The sequence below is a fragment of the Corvus hawaiiensis genome, chromosome 24 (genome assembly GCF_020740725.1).
Source record: "Corvus hawaiiensis isolate bCorHaw1 chromosome 24, bCorHaw1.pri.cur, whole genome shotgun sequence".
NCBI lineage: Eukaryota > Metazoa > Chordata > Aves > Passeriformes > Corvidae > Corvus > Corvus hawaiiensis.
Window position 1 is genome coordinate 2,344,142 of NC_063236.1, and position 20,261 is coordinate 2,364,402.

A 20,261-nucleotide genomic window follows, 5' to 3' on the forward strand; every position below is an offset into this window, starting at 1 on the left:
ACGTGGGAAAAGGGAAATGGGAGAAAAAGGGGAAGGAATGGGGCAAAATGGGAGGAAATGGCAAAATAATGGGGAAAAGGGGCAAAACTGGGCAGAGATGGGGCAAGAGCTGGCAAAAAAGGATACATGGGACAGGAATGGGGTAAAACAGGGCAAGATCAGGCAAAAATTATTAAAGTGGGACAGGAATGGGACAAAATGACAAAACAGGGCAAAAATGGTCAAATGGGACAGGAATGGGGTAAGACAAGGCAAAATGGGGCAAAACGGCAAAAAGGGAAGAATTCGGCGTAAATGGAGTAAAATGGAGCAAAAAGGGGCGAGAATGGGGGCAAATGGGGAGAATGAGAAATAGGCAAAAATTGGGCAAAAATGAGTAAATGGGACATGAACGGGGCAAAATGGGGCAATAGGGGGCAAAATGGGGCAAAAAGGGGCAAAATGGAGCAAAACGGGGCAGGGGGACAGGGTTATAAAACGGGGGTTCTCGGGTCGGGCGGGGGCTGCACCAGTGTGAAGATCTCCCGCCAGGTGCCGTCCCCCCCCCCACGACCCCCTCCCCGCAATCCCCCGGCCCCTCTGCCCCCCGCGAGTGGGGCCGCGCCCCCCTCCCCCCAGTGATGCTCCGGCCCGGGGGGGTGGGGGGGAGCCCCACGCGTGGGGGAATCCGAGGGGTCCTGCGGGGTCTCAGGATGTCCCTTGTGTTGGGGGAGGGCTGGGGGGTGGCCTGGGCGCCCCTTACCCATATCGGCGGGGGGGGGGGGGGGGGGGGGGCGGAGGCCGGACGGAATTCCTGGAGCCGGTTGGACAGGACGAGCTCTCCCCCCTCGCCACCCCCCCACCCCCAGGGGGACCCCCAGGAATGGGGAGGGTGGTGCCCACCAGCCCCCGGGGTGTGGGGGTCGCTGTGAGCTGGGGGGGGTCAGTAGGGTGATGTGGGGCTGGCTATGGGGACCCGAAAATGTGTGCGGCTCATCCCGAACACCCCCCCGTACCCTACAGTTCTGGGACCGACCCCCATCCCTTCGTCTCCCACCCCCACAGTTCTGGGTCAGACCCCTTTCCACCCACCCCCGCACACCCCACAAGTTTTGGGGTTTGATTCCCTTCCCCCTGCCCCTGCACTCCCCGATTCTGGGTCAGACCCCCAAACCTCTGCCCCACTTCCTACGTGTTTTGGGGCTGATTCCTTTCCCTCACACCACACTCCCCAAGTTCTGGGGTCGATCCCCTTCCCCTGTCCCCCCCACTCCCAGTTGTGGGGCCGATCCCCGCAGGAACAAAGCCCTGGGCCGGCTCCAGCCGCACCTTCCCGGGAGCGGGGCCGTGGGGAGGTGCCGTGGGGCCGCTCCCGGCTATAAATCCCGGCCAGAATTCCCGCCCGGAATTCCATCCGTGCGTCCGTCCGTGCAGCTCTCGGGCTCCCGCCGTCGCGTCTCCGTCCCCATGAGCTTCTCCCGCCGCACCGTCTATTCCAGCTCCGTCCGCTCCGGCGGGATCGGGACCCTCGGGACCCCTGGGATCGCCCCCGGCCGCCGCTTCGCCCCTCTGGGCAGCGCCGCGAGCGTGTACGCGGGGGCGGGGGGGCGCGGGGTCCCGCATCTCCGTCACCCGCACCCTGAGCAGCGCCGGGGGGGCCTTTGGGGCCGGTTATGGGGCCGGTTATGGGGCCGGCCTGGGGGGCAGCGCCTTCCTGGGGAGCTCCGGGGCCGTGGCCAACGAGAAGGAGGCGATGCAGGACCTCAACGACCGCCTGGCCGCGTACCTGGAGCAGGTGCGGAGCCTGGAGCGGGAGAACCGGCGCCTGGAGACCCAAATCCGGGAGTTTGTGGCCCAAAAGGGGCCCAGCACTCACGACTGGAGCCCCCAATGGGAGCTGATCGAGGAGCTGCGGGACAAGGTGGGGGCACGGGGGGGCTGGGGTTAAACATTAACTGGGTGGGGGGAAGGGTGAGCTTTGCATCTGTGGGGGGACGCGGGGGGGGTCCGTATGTCCGCGGGGGGGGTCCGTATGTCCCCGGGGGGGTCTGTAAGTCCCCGTGGGGGTCCGTATGTCCCCGTGGGGGTCTGTAAGTCCCTGGGGGGGTATGGGGGAGATCTATAAGTCCCTGTGGGTGGGGGGCCGCGGGGGTTTTCCTCCCCACGGGGCTGGTTTTGCATGGGGCGAAGGAAGGTGACCGAGGCCACCGGGGTGGGCCAGTGTCGGAGGAGCCCCCCCTCCACTTTTACGCCGATTTTTGGGTACATTAGACCCCCCCAGCCCTCCCAAAGTCCCTGCTGGAGCCTCCTCAAGGTGACCAGCACCCCTTCCCCCCCCCTCCCCAGCACCCAGGCCCCTCCGCCCCGCCCCCACCTCGGGTTATCGCCGCTTTTCCGGGGCGAGGCCCTGCGGCGAAGGGGGGTGAGGGGAGTCCTCTCGCCACGGGGACGGTGACGTGTCCCTGCGGCCCCGTGTGCGTCCCCGCGTTCCGCGTGTCCGTGCGTTCCCCTCACCTGTCCCTCCCCCATACCCATGTGTCCACCCGTGTCCGTGTGTCTCCATGTCTGTGTGTCCGCCCATGTCCTCTCACGTCCATGTGTCCCTGTGTCCTCCACATGTCCCCCATCCGTGCGCTGCCATGTCCATGTCCCCATGTCCATGTGTCCACCAATGTCCATGTGTCCACCCATGTCCATGTCCCCATGTCCGTGTGTCCATGTGTCCTACATGTCCCCCATGTCCCCATGTCCATGTGTCCCCCTGTATCCATGTGCGTCCTCGTGTCCCCATCCCAGATCCTGGAGACCACGGTGGAGAACGCACGGACGGTGCTGCAGATCGACAACGCGCGGCTGGCAGCCGACGACTTCCGAGTCAAGTGAGGGCAGGATACTGGGAATAATGGGAATAATGGGGGTGGGAACAGGGATGGCATGGGAATGAGGATGGAGTGGGAATGGGGATGGAAATGGGGGTGGGAATATGATGGAAAAGAGGGTGGAGATGGGGTGGGAATGGGCATTGAGTGGGAATCGGGATGGGGGTGGGAATGGAGTTGGAAACAGGGTGGGAATGGAGATGGGAATAGGGGTGGGATGGGGTAGGAATGGGGATGAAGATGGGGTGGGGATGAGGGTGAAGATGGGGGCGTGAATGAGGTGGAATGGGGGGTGGGAATGGGGATGAGGATAGGGTTGGAGATGAGATGGGGATGAGGGCAAGGACGAGGATGGAAATGGGAGTGGGAACCAGAGAGGGGATGGGAATGGGGGATAACTTTGGTGAGGGAGATGGGATGGAGACAAGCATGGAAACAGGAGTGGGAATGGGAATAGGGTGGAAATGGATGGGGAGGGGGATGGGGATGGGGATGGGGATGGGGATGGGGATGGGGATGGGGTGGGAGTAGGGGAAGAACAGGCGGGGAATGGGGGTGAGGACGAGGATGGGATGGAGATGCTGTGAATGGGGATGGGTAGGAAGGAGGTGGGCACAGGGATGGGAATGGGGTGGGGACAGAGATGCGGATGGGGCTGGAGATGGAACAGGATCATGCACAAGGACAAGGATGGAAACAGGACTGGGAATGGGGATGGGGATGTGGACAAGGGACAGGAGGATGCGCTGAGAATGAAAATCAGGATGAGGACAAGGTCAAAGATGGAAACAGGAGTGAGATGGGGATGGGAAGCTGGATGGGGACAGGAAAAAGGACAGAGATGGGGACAGCTGCAGGTGGGAATTGGGATGGGACAGGGATGGAAACATGGATGGAGACAGGGATGGGACAGGACTGGAGATGAGGATGAGGAAGAGGATGAGAGGAATAGGGACGGGAACGGGGGATGAAAATGGGAATGAGGACAAAGAGAAGGATGGGAATGAGGATTGGGGACAGGGACAAAGATGAGATGAGTGGAGGTGGCAGAGGGGATGAGACAGGGACAAGAACATGGATGGAGACAGTGATGGGATGAGGTCAGGTGGGGCTGGAGATGGAAATGAGGATGAGGGTGGGACAAGGAGATGGGATGGGATTGAAGATGGAGATGAGGAGGAGAATGAGGATGAGGACGGGGGAGGGAAATGGAATGAGGATGAGGGATGGGGATGGAGATGAGAATGAGGATGGAAATGAGACTGAGGATGAGAATGATGGGGATGGACAGGAATGGGGAAAGGGATGTGATGGGGATGGGAAACGGAGATGAGGATGAGGATGATGGGACAGGGATGGGGAGAAGGATGTGTTGCGGATGGAAATGGGGCTGAGGATGACGCGGATTAAACAAGGATGAGGGAAAGGCTGTGCTGGGCTGGGATAGAAACGGGGCTGACAATGCGGGGAGAGAGGGACACGTCGGGGACAAGGGGAAAGCTGTGAACAGGCGTAAGGCTGGCCCCGCCCCGTGTCCCATCGGGGCCCTGGCCCCGCTCCTGCGGGTTCCCAGGTTCGAGGCGGAGCTGGCCATCCGGCTGTCGGTGGATGGCGACATCGCGGGGCTGCGCAAGGTCCTGGACGACACCAACATGACGCGGCTGCAGCTTGAGGGGGACATCGAGGCCCTGAACGAGGAGCTGATCCTGCTGCGCAAGGACCACAACCAGGTGGGTCCGGGGGGCTTGGGGGGCTCAGGGGGGCCGTGGGACCCCAAACTGACCCTCCCTGCCCGCAGGAAGTGCAGGACCTGCGAGCACAGGTCTCACAGTCGGCGCTGACGGTGGAGGTGGATGCACCGCAGTCGCAGGATTTAGGGAAGGTCCTGGGGGAGCTGCGGGCTCAGTACGACGCCCTGGCCCAGAAAAACCTGGAGGACCTGGAGAAGCAGTGGGGGCAGCAGGTGGGGAACCCAAAAAACCCAAATCCTGCCCAAAAACAGCCACCGAAATGGTCTTGGGGGAGCTGCTGTTGCAGGACAATGCCCTGGTCTTAAAACCCCTGGAGGACCTGGAGAAGCAGAGGGGGGTGGGAGGTGGGGACCCCAAAAACCCCAAATCCCCCAAGGCCCCCCCAAACTCCCACCAATCCACACCCGGGGATCCCCAGTGGTGCTCCATAGGGGTGTCCCCAGTGGGGCATCAGCTGGGGGGTCTCAAACAAGGGGGAAACCCCTTTTGGGAGGGGTCCCCAGGCTGGCCTGGGAGGTCCCAAAAGAGCCCCGCAAAGGAGTGGGGGGGAGGGGGGCCGGACCCAGGGGTGTCCCGGGCTGAGACTGGGGACGTTTTCGGGGGGACTCCTGGGGTGAACTGCTCCAGGAGGCTCCTGGTCCAACCTTGGGGACACTTTTGGGGTGGCCTCTGTCCCATCCAGGACCTCAACCCCACACTGGGACCTTCTCCAAGGGGGTCCAAGTTTGGAGCCCTCCTGGGGGACCCCCACGATGTGGTACCCCCATGCCTGAGTTTGGCTCCTCTTGGGATGGTCTCACCCCCCACACCCCGTCCAGGACTTGGGGTGTCTGTGGTGGGTGGGACTGAGACCACTGCCCCCAGACCCCAAGGGTGTCCCCAGGCCCCCCCAGACCCCTCCTTTCCCTCCCAGATCACGGAGACCACCCTGGAGGTGACGCAGAGCACAAAGGACCTGGACACGGCACGAGGCACTGTCGGGGCCCTGCGTCGCTCACTGCAGACGCTCGAGATCGACCTCGAGGCCCTGCGCAACCAGGTACCCCAAAAACCCCACTACTCCCCAAAAAACCCCAACCCCCCCCAAATCCCTCAGTCCACAGCCCCACACCCCCAACTTCCCCCCCAAAACTCCCTAATCCCCCCCGATCCCCCCAAAACACAGGTTTGGGGGCTGCATTGACCAAAGCTCAGGGTGACACCCCAGTTTTTGGGATGAACAAAACCCCTAATTCGGTCCAGAATGCAGGTCTGGGGGCAGCACTGGCTGAGCCCGATGTGGCCCCCCCATTTTCATGGTGCGGATCCTCCAAACCCCCCATTTATGGGGTACTGACTCCCCCAAAACCCCCTACTTCCCCCCAAACATCCCAGGACATGGATTTAGAGGCTGCCATGGTCGAGGCTAAAGCTCGGACCGAAGTGAACCCCCCCAAAACCCCCTAAATCCCCCCCCACACACACCCCTGATCCCTCCAGAACGCGGGTTTCAAGGTGGCGCTGGCCAAGGCTGAAGCTTGGGATGAACACCCTCAACTCCAACTTTCGGGGTGCTGACTCCCCCAAACCCCCCTAATCCTCCCAATCCTGCCCAGAACGTGGGTCTGGAGGCGGCGCTGGCCGAGGCCGAGGCCCGGGCCGGGGCTCGCCTGGCGCAGGTGCAGCTCCAGGTGAGCGCGGCCGAGGCGGAGCTGCGGGACCTGCGGGCGCAGCTGCAGCGGCAGAACGAGCAGCACCGGGAGCTGCTCGGCCTCAAGGACCGGCTCGAGGCCGAGATCGCGACATACCGGCAGCTGCTGGAGGGGGGCGATGGCTTCAGGTGAGCAGAAGGGACGGGGGAGGGGATCAGGTGCAGGGGGCTCAGGTGAGGGGGAAGGGAATTCAGGAAGGGGCCCACGTTCAGGTGAGAGGGGGAAGTTCAAGTGAGTGAGGAAGTTTGGGGGGGAGTTCAGGTCGGGGAGGAGTTTGGGGGGTTCAGATAAGGGGGGAGTTCAGGTAGGGGAGGGTTCAGGGGGGAGTTTGGTGGAGAGGGAAGGAATTCAAGGATGGGGTTTAGAAATTCAGGGGAGGAGGGATTTGGGGGTGTAGTTCAGATATGGGGGGTTCAGGTGAGGGGGGAAGAAGTCAGGTACAAGGGGTGGAAGTTCAAATCGGGGGGAGTTCAGGTACAGGGGAGAATGTGGGGGGGTGTTCAGGTAGAGGGGTTCAGGTGAGGGGGGAGTTCAGGTTGGGGGGAAGGTGAGTGGAGAGAGTTCAGGTGAGGAAGTTTGGGGGGTGAGTTCAGGTACGGGGCCAGAGGGGGAGAATTCAGAGGGGGAAGTTCAGGTGTGGGGGGAATTCAGGTACAGGGGGTTCAGGTGAGGTGGAAGTTGAGGTGAGGGGGAGATGGAGACGGAGAAAGGGGGATGTGGGCTGGGAAGGGGACGGGAAGGGATAATCCCAGGAATGGAGTGTCCAGGTGCCGTCCCTGGCACGGGGTGGGGGCACCCGGGGGGGTTTGAGCCCCCTGTGATGAGGTGTCCAAAGTTTTGGGGACAGCCAGGGGACAGCAGTGACATACGGGGGGGGGGGGGGGGGGGGGGTGTGTGATCCCGGGAGCTCAGATGTCCCAGCTGTGTCCTTCAGGATGGTCTGGGGATGGGGACAATGGTGACATCAGAGGGGATGAACCCCAGGTGTCCAAGTGTCCAGGTCCCACCAGTTACAATATTTTGGGAACAGCCAGGGGGACAGCGGTGACACCCAGAGGGGACAACCTCCAGGGTGTTGGGACACCCCAGCCCATCCCCCCGGGCATTCCATCTCCATCACCTCTTGGGTGACACTAAGGGGGGAACACTACCAGCATGGGGCGGGGACCCCCTGGGTGACCCCACCCCTAACCCAACCTCCCCGCAGCCTGAGGGATGCCCTGGACAAGGAGACCACGGCCACCACGGCGGGGACAGGGACCACCCAGCGTGTGGTCACCGAGACCAGGGAGGTGAAGGTCCGCACATACTGAGGGGGTCATGGGGCATACCCGGCCTCCGAAACCCGGGGGGGCCCCCCGAGCCCCTCCAGATCCAAATAAAGTGCTGATTCCCCACGAACGGGAGATGGGATGTGCTGGTGTGTCCTTCAAGGGGGGAAACGGGGGGTGAGGACACGGAGGTGAGACCGGGGGCAAACTGAGACACGGGGTGTAGGGGGATGTTAGGGGAGGGATGGATTCCTGTCCTCCCTCCTTGTCGCCATCCCTGTCCCCGACACCGACCCCCGGTCACCCACGCCCCCCCCGGGACACCCCTTTCGCCCTCCGCCCATGTCGGGGTCCCTGGGGGCATGGACCCCCCCAGAACCAGGTGGGAGGCCCCCGGGCCGGCCCCGGGGTTAGCCCCGAGCTCAGCCTCGAGCTCCGGGCACCGTCCCCCCGGACGCTTCCTGAGCCGCTCCCGGGAGGACACGGGGGTCTCGGGAGCGCGGGTCCCACTGCGGTACCCGGGGGTCCCGGTGCGGTGCTTGGAGGTCGCGGGGATCCTCGTGCCCGGGGGTCCCGGTGCCCGGTGTTCCTCGGGGGTCGGTGCCCGGGGGTCCCTGGGTGTCAGTAGACGGGGGTGCTGGTGCCCAGAGGGTCGCGTGCCCGGCGGTGCCGGAATCGGGGTCTCGGGGGGCTGCCAGGGGTGTCGGTGGTGCCCGGGGGTGTCGGTGTATGGCGGGGCCGTGTCCGGGGCTCCTGGTGTCGGGGGTCCCAGTGATCGGGAATCCCGGGGGGTGTCAGTGCCCAGGGATCCCAGCGTCGTGGGGTTCGGGGAGTGACGGTGTTGGGGCGTCTCAGTGTCCGGGGTGTCACTGCCCGGAGGTGTCGCTGCCCGGGAGCTCCGGACATCCCGGGGGTGTCGGGGCTCGGGGGTCCGTGGTGCCTTGGGTGCCGGAGGTGTCACTGCCGGGGGGTGTCGGTGGGGGGTGCCGGTGGGGGGTGTCGGTGGGCGGTGCCGGTGGGGGGGTGCCGGTGGGGGGTGCCGGTGGGCGGTGCCGGTGGGCGGTGTCGGTGGGGGGGTGCCGGTGGGGGGTGTCGGTGGGGGGTGTCGGTGGGCGGTGCCGGTGGCGGGGTGCCGGTGTGGGGTGCCGGTGGGGGGGTGCCGGTGGGCGGTGTCGGTGGGGGGTGCCGGTGGGGGGGTTCCCGTCGCGGGGTTCCCGTCGCGGTCCCGAAGGTCCCTCCCCCACTGCCCTCCCCCCGAGCTCGGCGCGGGCGGCGCCAACAGCCCCGAACCCACCCGGGCCCAGGCCCCGCCCCCGCCCAGGCCCCGCCCCGCGCTTGGTCCCGCCCCCTGACGGGGCGCGACGCTCGTGGTCACGTGACGCCGCCATCCGGGTCCTTTGCCTTCTCTGCCTCGTCCCAACATGGCGGCCCCAGGTGAGCGCTGCGCCGCGGGCCCGGGCCCCGCGGGCCCGCGCGGAGCTCTGCGGGCAATGATGGCGGCACTGATGGCGGCCCCGGGGCTGCTCCGGGCACTGCCGCTCCCGGGGATGGGGCTGGGGGGGGAGGCGGTGGCGGGAAAACCGGGGGGAGCGGCGGGAAAGCCGTCCCCCCCCCCTCCTCCGCCGCCGCGTCCCCTCAGGGCGGGCGCGCGCACTTCCCCCCCCCCCCCCCCCCCTTCCGCGGCTTCCCATTGGCGGGGGTGCGCGCGAGGCCCGTGATTGACGTGCGCGCGCCGGTGCCCCCCCAACACCCCCCCCCTCCCATTGGCGGGGGCGCGCGCGCCCGGCTGGTGATTGACGTGCGTGCGCCCAGCCGGTGATTGACGTGCGCGCGCCGGGCGCGGCTCGGCGCGGGGGGGGGGGGAGGGGGCAGCGCGCCCACGTGGCCGCGAACGGGGGGGGTCGGAGGGGCCCCGGTACCGGGGGTTTGGGGGGGAGGTGGGATCAGCCCTCCCCCCACACACACACACACACACACATCTCCCCGCAGGGGCTGCACCGGGACCCCCTTCCCGGGCCCGCGGTGCCCTTGAGGCTCCTTGGGGACAGTAACGGGGGAGGCGGGGCAGGATATCATCCCCTCCAGCTCCTCCGGGGTGGTGGGACACGCCAGCCTTCCCCCAGTTCCCGATCCCACAGCATCTCCCGGGATCCTCGGCTCTCCTTGGAGCAGGAGGGGGAGTCCCGGTACCGGGTTGAGCACGAGGGGGCTGGAGGGTGCCCCCCACCCCCTCCCCCCCAAGGCTCGGTGTTTCCCACCTGGATCCACTCCTGTCCCAGCTTTCCCTGGGCCTCCAGTGCTTCCCGCGTTCCCAGGGGTGTCCCAGGCTGGTTTCCTGGGGGAGGTCGGGTCACCCCGGGACAGCTCTGAGGGTCTTGGGGCTCCCGGATCCCAGGCTGGGATTCCCGTGGGACTCCCGGAACGGCTCCGCTCTTCCCTGAAATCCATGGTGGGGAGGGATTGGGGAAGGCTGGAGCCATCCCAGGGGTCTCACACGTCACCACACCCCCCCAGCTCCCACGGGAAAGCACCAGTGGTGCTGGATTTCCATGGAATAACTCATTTCCAGGCCATTCTGTGAGCAATCCCAGCATCCCACCTCCATCCTTTTTATCCTCATTGAAGCTCTTCAGTTGATTAATTAATTAATTATTCCACTTTCTGGTCAGAGATATATGACGGGAAGCTCTGGCCATCCAAAAATTCATGATTTCTCCTTAAAAAAGAGAAGGAAATGTTTTTCCAAGCCTTTCTCCGTCATGTCCTTAAATCCCACCAGTTTTCCTTCCCGTGGGAGCACAATTGATCCCTTCAAAACCTGCGGGGGGTGGGGGTGGAGAATCCACCATCCCTTGGGGGCTCCAAGACCCCCCCCAGCTCCACTTGGAGGGATTTTTCCTGGAAAATGCGGTGGTTTTGCCGGGAAAGATCCCAGATCCAGCGGCAGAGCCGCATGAGGGCAGCAGTTCCTCCCGGAAGGAGGGAAGACTGGGGGAACTGTGGATCAAAACCCGCCTTCCAGGAAATATCCCGACTTTCCAGGAGGGTCACAGTATGTGCCTGGGGATGTCCCCACAGGTGTGGGATGGGGATGGTTTTCCCGGTGGTAATAGGGAATAAAGGGGGCTGGGGGGTGGCTCGGTGGCTCCTGTCCCCTCGTGTGTCCCTTCCCAGTGGCTCCTGTCCCATCCTGGTGTCTCATGTCCCAGCCTGGAGCCCCGTGGCCTCTCCCAGCCCAGTGTCTCCTGTCCCTATCCCAGTTCCTCATGTCCAGCTCCTCATATCCCATCCCAGTGTCCTGTCCCAGTGGCTCCTGTCCCATCCCAGTGCCCCATGTCCCATCTTGTGTCCCATCCTGTCATCTCCTGTCCCCTCGTGGCTCTTCCTGTCCCACCTCCTGTCCCATCCCAGTTCCTCATGTCCTGTCCTGGTGCCCCATGCCCCTTCCTGGTTCCTTCTGTCCCATCCTGGTGGCTCCTGTCCCACCCTGATGCCCTCATGGCCCATCCCAGCACCTCGTGTCCTCTCTCAGTGTCGTGTCCCATCCTTTGTACCCTCCCAGTGCCTTCTGTCCCATCTCAGTACTCTGTGTTCCATCTTGTGTCCCATCCTGTCCCCTTGTGCCCCATCCTGGTGCCTCCTGTCCCCTCTTGGCATCCCGTGTCCCATTCTAATGTCCCATCACAGCACCTCCTGTCCCTTCCCAGTGTCCCATGTCCCGGTGCCTTGTTCCCAATCCCGATACCTCATGTCCCCTCTCAGCTCCTCGTGTCCACTCCCAGTGTCGGCTCCTGGTGGTTCTTGTTCCATCTCAGTGTCCCATCCCAGCTCCTCATGTCCCATCCTGGTGTCCCCAGTCCCATCCCAGTGTCCCGTGTCCCATGTCCTGGTGCCTCATGTTCCATGTCAGTTCCTCGTGTTCCATCCCAGTGTCCCATGTCCCATCCCCGTGCCCCATGTCCCATCCTGGTGTCCCCAGTCCCATTCCAGTGTCCTGTGTCCCACCCCGATGTCCCCAGTCCCCTCGGTGCCCCCACCCTGCTCCTGTCCCTGCTCTCAGCCCACCTATTCCCACTCTTTTCCCACCCATTCCTGCTCTCATTCTCACCTGCCCCAGCTCTCATTCCTGCCCATCCCCGCTCCCACTCCCACCATTCCCACTCTGATCCCATTCTCATTCCCTCTTATTCCCTCTCTTTCCTGCCCATTGCCACTCTCATTTCCTCTCATTCCTACCCATTCCCTCTCTCATCCCTGTCCATTCCCTGTCTAATTCTCTCCCATCCCTGCTCCATCCCTGCTCCTGTCCCACTCTGATCCGTGTCTCCGCTTGCTCCGGCAGCGGCAGCGAAGAAGAAGCCAAAGAAGGGGAAGACGCTGACGCTCACGGATTTCCTTGCGGAGGACGGGGGGGGCGGGGGGGGCCCCACCTACATCCCCAAACCCGTGAGCTGGGCCGATGAGACCGATGACCTGGAAGGTGAGCACAGCGTTCCCGGCCCCTGGAATGGCATCCCTGGAGTTGGGACAGCATTCCCAGCTCTGAAATTAGCATTTCCAGCCCCCAGAGCACCATTTCCAGCTCTGGGATTGGTATTCCCAGTCCTTGGAGCAGCATTCCCAGAGCTGGAACAGCATTCTCAATCCCTGGGCACCATTCTGAGCTCTGAGATTGGCATTCCCAGCTCCCAGGCTGGCATTCCTGCTTCAGGATCAACATTCCCATCCCCCAGAGGGGCATTCCTGGATCATGGAAGGCATTCCCAGCTCCCAGACTGTCATTCCTGGCTCTGGGTCAGCATTCCCAGCTCCTGGAACATAATTCCTGCCTTCCAGATTGGCATTCCCAGCTCCAGGATTGGCATTCCTAGCTGCCAGTGGCACCCACAACTGGAAAAATCCACTGGTTATTCTTTTTTTGGGGAATAAGGAAGCTGGGAGAGCCATGCGAGTTCTCCTTAGGGATGAAACTCGATGACCGGCGAGGTGGGGGAGCAGGAATGGGGTAATGAGGGTTTGGGGAGCGGGTTCACCAGAGCTTCCCACTGAGCCAGGCTGGAATCCAAGCGGGAATGAATCCTGGAAAGCCGTCCCATGGGATTGCCTATCCCTGCCTCAGCAGCTCTGGATGCCTTCAGGGCACCTTTTCCGTGGATTTTCCAATGCTGCCGGCAGTTGTCATTGCTCTGCTTGACTCCAGTTCCCTCCGGTTGCCTCTGGTTGCTTTTGGCTGCCTTCGTCTGGGCGGTTTTGGGATGATTTGCTGGCTCCAGCTCTGGACGGCCCCGTTGGCTCTGTCCAGGGGCTCTGTGCCAACATCCCGGATTTCTCCGCAGTCTCCACCACGTGGCACAGCAATGACGACGACGTTTACCGGGCGCCTCCGATCGACCGCTCCATCCTTCCCACGGCCCCGCGCGCCGCCCGCGAGCCCAACATTGACAGAAGCCGCCTTCCCAAATCCCCCCCGTACACGGCATTCCTGGGAAACCTGCCCTACGATGTCACGGAAGAGTCCATCAAGGATTTCTTCCGAGGGCTCAATGTGAGTGACATTCCAGAGGGCAGGAATGCTGCGGGAACCCAGGATGCAGCTCCCTCTCTCTGTGGGGTGCCCATATCCGTTGCCATGGGGCGTTCTCCTGGGATGTGGGTGTCTGTAGGTTGATCCTGAAAGAGTCCCTTGGTTGCCCAGCCATGGATCAGCCATTCCTGCTGCTCCAGTGGGATCAAGGACCCTCCAAGGGCGGGTTTCCCTGTGGAATCAGGTGGAGGTTAGACTGGGGGGTGGCAGGGCAGCGGCTCGCTTCCAGATGGGAAAAAACCAGGATCAGGAAGCTCATGGATGTGGCGGTTTGACCCAGGTTAGGCGCCAGGCACCACGAAAATCGAGTCACTTACCACATGGATCACATAAAGGTGTTGAAAACCACAGGGAAATCAGTCAAATTGGGGAAAACCAAGTTTATCCCCATTTGAACCAGTCCTACTCTTGCTTCTCCAGCTCTGCACCTGACCTTGGCCTTCCTCATTCCTTTTCCCTCTTCCTTGGCATTTTCCATCCTTTAAGTATGATTCCGTGGATGCATCATGGATTCTCCTTTGGTCCAAGCTAGATCCTTTCAAAGGGGTTTCCCATCAGGAAATCCATCCCAGGAAAATCCAAGGGATACTCTGGGGACCCCATGACTCCCTGGGATGTCATTTAAGAATGTTGGTGGCTCCTGATAATTTCCAGGGCTCCGATCAGGAATGAGCCAGGAGCTCCCACACTTTGGGAGCCGAAATCCAGGGAAAGGAGGTTGTGGGCTACCCTGTGTCCATGTGGGACTCGTGCTGGTCACATTCAGGGCTGGTTTTCCACTGGGATGAGCTCCGAGATGGCTCCTGCTTCCCTGAGCCTGGGTTGGAGCCTGCAGAGCACGCCCAGCCCTTCCCATCATTCCCAGTGCAGCTGCCGGAGCTGGAATTCTCTTCCCAGTCCCTGAATCCAAAGATTGCTGTGTCTGGGGTGGGACCCCCCTCTTCCTTCCTCATCCCTGATCCTCTCAAGCCCTGGATATCCATGAGTTGCTCCATCCCAGATCCCACCACCCTTCCGCATTCCCCTTTGGAAGCCAAGATCCCAATGGGAGCTTCCCTGCCTTCCCTCCCTTCCCAGATCAGCGCCGTGCGGCTCCCACGGGAACCCACCAATCCCGAGAGGTTGAAAGGTTTCGGATATGCGGAATTCGAGGATATCGATTCCCTGTTCCAGGCCCTGAGCCTCAACGAAGAGGTGAGTCCAATCCCAGCTTCCAGGAGCACATCCCAGGGCCTAAAGGGGCTCCAAGGACCTGGAGAAGGACTTGGACGCTGGAGTGATGGGAAAAGGGCAAATGGCTTCCAGCTGGAAGAGGGGAGGGTCAGGTGGGATGTGGGGAGGGAATTCCCAGCCCAGCACTCACTTCCCGTTGTTGTTCCCAGTCTTTAGGAAACAGAAGGATACGAGTGGATGTGGCGGATCAAGCTCAGGATAAAGGTGGGTGTGCAGCTGCGGGCACGGATTTGGCAGGGTAGGGATTCAGGGAGAGTGGCCGAGGGCCCAGCACTGACCCTGCTCTTTTCCCTTTTATCCATTTTCCCTTTTTATCCCTTTTCTCCTTTTATCCCTTTTCTCCTTTTATCCCTTTTCCTTCTCCCCTTCCTCTCCCCTTCCCCTTTCTTTGTCTCTTTCCCTTTCCTTTTCTCTTTTCATCTCTTTCCCTCTCTTTCTTTTCCCTTCCTTTTCCCTGTGCCTTTCCTTTCCCCTCTCCCTTTCCCTTTGCTTTTCCTTTTCCCTTTCCTTCTCTGTTTCCTTCCTTTCCTTTGAATTTTCTTTTCCTTTCCCTCTCCCTGTCCCTGCCCGTGTCCCTGGCTCCCAGCAGACCGGGATGATCGCTGCTTCGGCAGAGACCGGGATCGCTTCCGGGACTCGGAGCGGTTCGAGAGCGACTGGCGCGCGCGTCCGGCCGCTCCCGACGCCTTCGATGACTTCCCCCCGCGCCGGAGTGACGATGGATTTGGGGACAGTGAGTGAAGGGAATGGGCCCAGCATTCCAGGTGCTCCCTCCCTCCCCGGTGCCCCTGGGAACCAGCGTTGTCCCGAGATCCGGGGGCACCTGATACTGCTCTGTCTGGGACGAGGGGCTACCTGAGCTCATTCCCACCCTGAGCTCGTTCATTCCCATCTGGTCCTTGTTCATTCCAGGAGTTCATTCCCACCCTGAGCTTGTTCGTTCCCATCTGGTCCTCGTTCATTCCCAGAACTTATTCCCACCCTGAGCTTGTTCATTCCCCACTTGGAGCTCATTCGTTCTCAGAACTCATTCCTACCCTTAGCTCATTCATTCCCAAAACTCTTCATTCCCAGTTTGTAGGGATAAATGGGGCCTCCCCCTCTCCCACCTGGAGCAGCACCAGGATTTTCCTCCTTCTTTGTGGAATCTGTGCCTATCCCAATAAAACCTCATTCCACTTCCAGGATATCGTGATCGCTATGACGACCGGTATCGGGACGGGCCACGGCGGGACATGGATCGCGGCTTTGGGAGCCGGGATCGCTATGATGACCGCAGCAGGGATTACGACCGAGGTGGGAATTCCCAGGGGATTTCAGGGGCAGAGCGAGTGGGAGCAAGGACCCCCCCACCCCCCTCCCCCATGGCCAGCGAGTAACTGGGAATCCCCCAAATTCCCACCCTCTTGTCACTGGGAATCTGGGCTGCATTAGGCCCGGTCACTCTCAGCCGGATCCATCTCCTTCCCCAGGCTATGATTCCCGAATAGGCAGTGGCCGGAGAGCCTTTGGAAGCGGCTACCGCCGGGACGACGACTACCGTGGCTACGAGGATCGCTATGACCGGCGGGATGACCGGATGGATCGGTGGAATTCCCGGGACGATTACGGCCGGGATGATTTCCGCCGCGAGGACAGAGGTGGGGTGGGACCGGAGCTGTTCCTTTGGGAAGGGTTGGATGGAATGGGAATGACTTCTTGGGAAAGGTGGGATGGGGTCGGAAGGGTCTCTTGAGAAAGGCGGGATGGGATGGGAATGATCCCCATGGAAAGGTGGAAGGACAGGGAATGGTCCCTCGGGAAAGGTGGGCTGGGGAAGGGGATGATCCCTTGGGAATGGTGGCATGGGACAGGGATTATCCTGTCGCTCCCAGCACCATTCCAGGTGGGATCAGTGCCCACTGGGATCTCCTGGCTCCTTTCCAGGTCCCACCCAGAGACCGAAGCTCAACCTGAAGCCCCGGAGCGCTCCCAAGGAAGAGGAAACTTCCGGAGCTCCTGCTGCCCAATCCAGCCGGGCCGCTTCCATCTTCGGGGGGGCCAAGCCCGTGGATACGGCAGCTCGGGAGCGGGAGGTGGAGGAGCGTCTCCAGAAGGAGCAGGAAAAGCTCCAGCGGCAGCTGGAGGATGACAAGAGGATTGACAGACGGCCCCGGGAAAGGTGGGAATGGTGCTTTGGGAAAGAGGGAGTGGGATGGGGGTGATCCCTTGGGAAAGGTGGGAAGGGCTAGGAATGGTCTCTTGGGAAAGATGGGATGGGTAAGGAATGTTTGCTTGGTAGTGGTGGGGTGGGCAGAGAATGATGCCACCCAAAAGGTGAGAGGGATAGGGAATGGTCTCTTGGGAAAGGGGGTATGGGCTGGGAATGATCCCATGGCGAAGGTGGGGATGGGCAGGGATTGATCCCCGTGGAGAGGTGGGATGGCATGGGAATTAGGAAATTTGGGGCTGATCCCCACAGAGATATGGGAGGGACAGGGAATGGTCTCCATGGAAAAGTGGGATGGGTGGGCATGGTGCCTTGGGAGTGGCTCGGATGGGGAGGGAGCTCAAACCGTGTGAAAGGTGGAATTGGGAGGGAACAACCCCTTGGGAACGGTGTGATCAGCAGCGGCTGTTCCATTGGGAAAAGTGGGCTGGGGTGGTGCTCACCCTGGGGGAAAGGTGGGATGGGGCAGCCCTTTCCCAGCCCCTGATCCTATTTGCACCCTATCCCAGGCATCCGAGCTGGCGGAGCGAGGAGAACCAGGAGCGATCCCGGACAGGCAGCGAATCCTCGCAGAGCGGCCCCGCGGGACCCCCGGGAACGTCAGCGGGCTCGGGCCCCACCGGCCGGAGTGAGTCAGGGTCTGGGGCGGCCGGAACATCCCAGCCCGGGGTGTCCGGCAGCTCCCACACGGATCCGTGTCCCCCAGCCACGCGGAGGAGGGAGAGCGAGAAATCCCTGGAAAATGAGCCCCTAGGAAAAGAGGAGGAGCCGCCCTCACCCCCCCCCAAATCCCGGGAGGAGAAGCCAAAGGTGATGCCGGCGCCGCCTCCCAAGGAGAACGCCTGGATGAAGCGGAGCAGCCAGAACCCCCCCGGCAATTCCCAGAGCTCCGACTCGGAGCAGCCCTCCCCAACCAGGTGGGTGTTCCAGGAAGGAGCAGCCTGGGGGGCTTTTCCAGCCCAAAGCATTCCATGGGTACCTGGCTTGCCCTGGTAGAGCCACTGGCTCTTCCTGACATTCCAGGGATGATCCTTTAGCACATCCCAACATTTCTGCCACCCACACCGACCTTTCTAAGGCCCATCCCAACATTCCTGTATCCCAGGGATGTTCCTGTGCCCTGTCCCAGTATTCCTGCAGCACGTCCCAGTGTTCTTGTGGCCCATTCCATGGAGTCACTGGCACATCCCAACACTCCTGCAGCCCAGGGATGTTCCTGTGGCGCATCCCGGTATTCCTGTGCCCCATCCTGGTGTTCTCTGGCACATCCCAACACTCCTGCAGCCCATGGAGGCTCTTCTGCCCATGCCAACCTTCCTGTGCCCCCCCCACCGTTCCCACGTATGTTCCTGTGCTCCATCCCAGAGTTCTTGTGCCCAATCCCAACTTTCCTGGGGCTCAGGGATGTTCCTGTGCCCCATCCTGACATTCCCAGGCCCAGGGATATTCCAGTGTCCCATCCTGATATTCCCAGGAATTCCCTGTGCCCTATCCCACCATTCCTGGGAATGGGGCCGTTCCTAGGACCCTCCTGATGCCCCTCCCCACTTTTCTCTCTTCCCAGTGGGGGCCCCCCTGGCTCCTCCCAACCTGGAGATGATGGGAGGACCCCCCAGAGGAGAGGTGAGAATGGGAGGGGGATTGGGAGGGCTCAGGGAAGGTTTTGGGGATTCAGGGGGGTCTTGGGAGCACTTTGGGGGGCTCGGAGGGTGTTTGGGAGAGCTCAGGGAGTTTGGGGGGGGCTCGGGGGGGTTGGTATCAGGGGATCTGGGGGGATGGTGGGATTTGGGGGGGATTAAAGGGGGTCTGGGGGGATTGGGGGGCTTCCAGGGATGTCAAGGCCTCGCTGGGGGGCTCAGGGGGTTTTGGGGGCTCTCTGTGACCCCCTGCCCTTTCCCAACAGAGGAACCGAAGCCGGAGGGGGGTCGGGAGAGCAGCTCCAAGGGCCGGAGCTGCAGCCGTGGCCCCCCGGGAATGGGGGACCCCGAGAGGTGAGACCCCCCCCCAGAGACCCCCCTCAGGAACCGGAAAACCCCCCGGGGAACCGGGAATTTCCCTGGGAATTGACCTGTGACCTCCACCCCGCAGGAGGGACCCCCGGAAGGAGCACGAGCCAAAGAAACTGGAGGAGACCCCCCCCTCCGTAAGGATCCCGGGGCACCCAGATCGGGGGGAGGGACCCCCTCCAGTCCCGGCCTTGGGGGATTTCGGGGGATTTTCACCATAACTGACCCCCCATGCCCTCAGTTCAGCACAGGGGGCTGGCACCCCTCTTTGGGAGGAGTGAACCCCCAGGGCACTTTAACCCTTCAAATCCCGTTTTTTTGGGTATTTTGAGGATTTCCTGCTTAACTGCTCCCTTCCCCCTGCCCACCCCACAGTTCAGCCACGAGCAGTCTGAGACCCCTTTTGGGGAGGGCTGTGACCCCCCTTTTTGGGGTGCATGACCCCCTGGGGATGTTCATCCCTTCACATCTTGTTTTTTGGGGGGCTTGGGGAATTTTTTTCAATCATGACCCCCCTGGCTCTCCCAGCTCAACCACCCCAACCACTCCAGATGTCTCTGACCCCTTTTGGGGGACTGTGACCACCTGGTTTTGGGATGTGTGAGCCCCTGGGGATCTTTATCCCCCTCAAATCCCATTTTTGGGCGTTTTTCCTGGTTTTCCCTGCAGTTCAGCCACGCCAGCAAATACGCCGCGCTCTCCATGGATGGGGAGGATGAAGGTGATGATGAAGAAGGAGCTGAGTAAAAGCTTCCTCCCCCTCCTCCTCCTCCTCAGCCGCCATGGGAACCTCTGGAGATTCCAAAAATCCCAACCTTGATCCAGGCGAGACAGAAATAAAACCTAAAACTCATCAATTCCCGCAGCTACAGCTTCTTAAATCCTGAAAACCCCACCCTGAACACAGGGGAACCACCCCAAAATCAGCATGGGGGGCGGGAGGGGTAACTCCAAGAGTTTTCTCAAAGGAAAGCAGCCCCCCCCATGTTTTCCATGGAATAAGGGGTGAGGAAGAGCTGGCCTTCCTCCCACCCCCCTCCTCACTGGATCCCCTCCAAAGCAGGGATGAGGAGGCATCCACTCCCCCCAAATCCTCCAGGGTCTGGGATCCCCCTCTGCCCCCCATTTTCCTCCCCTCTGGAATGTCGATTTCCCCCTGGACACCTTCATCATCCTCCTGCTCACAGGTGTCCCCCCAGTTCCCCCCCACAATATTTGGGATGCAAACCCCACCCTTCACATGGGAAAACCTGGATTTCCACCCTGGAACCTAAAGATATTCCAAGATTTTGGGATTCGGGGTGGGCTGTACAAATATGTATAAAGAACCTTCCCAGAGGTTTTGGGAGGTCTTGGAGGAATTTTGGGCTCCCTGGGGGGGGGGGGGGGGGGGGGGGGGGTTTGGGGCTGTTTCGTTTTCTCCAATAAAATGAGCTTGAAAAGATCCAGTAAGGCCCCAAATCCTTCTGCCCTCCTCCCCCCCCCCAAAGGGGAACGGGGCAGTTCCCAAAGCCCCCTGGGCGGAATTTCCTGTCCCATCATCGGCCTTCCTCTCTCTGGACTTCCTTCTTCCTTCCTTCTTGCTTCCTTTTCTTTCCTCATTCCATCCTTCCTCCTCTGTCCTTTTCCTTCTGCTTCCTCTTCCTCATCCTTCTTCT

General features: G+C 61.7%; 4 protein-coding genes across 6 annotated transcripts; 3 read left to right on the plus strand and 1 right to left on the minus strand.

Moving 5' to 3' along the window:
- The first annotated feature begins 804 nt into the window (after positions 1 to 804).
- Positions 805 to 7,706, plus strand: KRT18 (keratin 18). Its single transcript, XM_048327805.1, is given in 8 exon segments — positions 805 to 1,581; positions 1,583 to 1,900; positions 2,776 to 2,858; positions 4,432 to 4,588; positions 4,657 to 4,821; positions 5,523 to 5,648; positions 6,205 to 6,428; positions 7,508 to 7,706. Coding segments are annotated over 8 exon segments (1,827 nt in total). The 5' UTR covers positions 805 to 933; the 3' UTR covers positions 7,614 to 7,706.
- Positions 7,619 to 8,994, minus strand: LOC125338021 (extensin-like). The gene is made up of 2 exons (XM_048328333.1): positions 7,880 to 8,994; positions 7,619 to 7,727 (listed from the first exon to the last, which is right to left on the minus strand). Exons 1-2 carry the CDS (start codon positions 8,992 to 8,994, stop codon positions 7,619 to 7,621), a joined length of 1,224 nt encoding a protein of 407 aa, XP_048184290.1.
- On the plus strand, positions 8,908 to 19,460 carry EIF4B (eukaryotic translation initiation factor 4B). Of its 2 annotated transcripts, none has more exons than XM_048328118.1 (15): positions 8,908 to 9,005; positions 11,914 to 12,051; positions 12,908 to 13,116; positions 14,233 to 14,349; positions 14,538 to 14,592; positions 14,978 to 15,121; positions 15,574 to 15,684; positions 15,861 to 16,028; positions 16,315 to 16,549; positions 17,107 to 17,225; positions 17,304 to 17,514; positions 18,162 to 18,220; positions 18,501 to 18,588; positions 18,686 to 18,740; positions 19,273 to 19,460. In XM_048328118.1, exons 1-15 carry the CDS (start codon positions 8,993 to 8,995, stop codon positions 19,348 to 19,350), a joined length of 1,800 nt encoding a protein of 599 aa, XP_048184075.1. In that variant the 5' UTR covers positions 8,908 to 8,992; the 3' UTR covers positions 19,351 to 19,460. The 2 variants fall into 2 exon arrangements, with proteins under 2 accessions (XP_048184075.1, XP_048184078.1); XM_048328121.1 differs by having other exon boundaries at positions 18,979 to 19,347.
- Positions 9,488 to 11,987, plus strand: LOC125337894 (BCL-6 corepressor-like protein 1). Of its 2 annotated transcripts, none has more exons than XM_048328123.1 (2): positions 9,488 to 11,210; positions 11,507 to 11,987. In XM_048328123.1, exons 1-2 carry the CDS (start codon positions 10,477 to 10,479, stop codon positions 11,886 to 11,888), a joined length of 1,116 nt encoding a protein of 371 aa, XP_048184080.1. In that variant the 5' UTR covers positions 9,488 to 10,476; the 3' UTR covers positions 11,889 to 11,987. The 2 variants fall into 2 exon arrangements, with proteins under 2 accessions (XP_048184080.1, XP_048184079.1); XM_048328122.1 differs by having other exon boundaries at positions 9,489 to 10,942; positions 11,180 to 11,987.
- Positions 19,461 to 20,261: the final 801 nt, after the last annotated feature.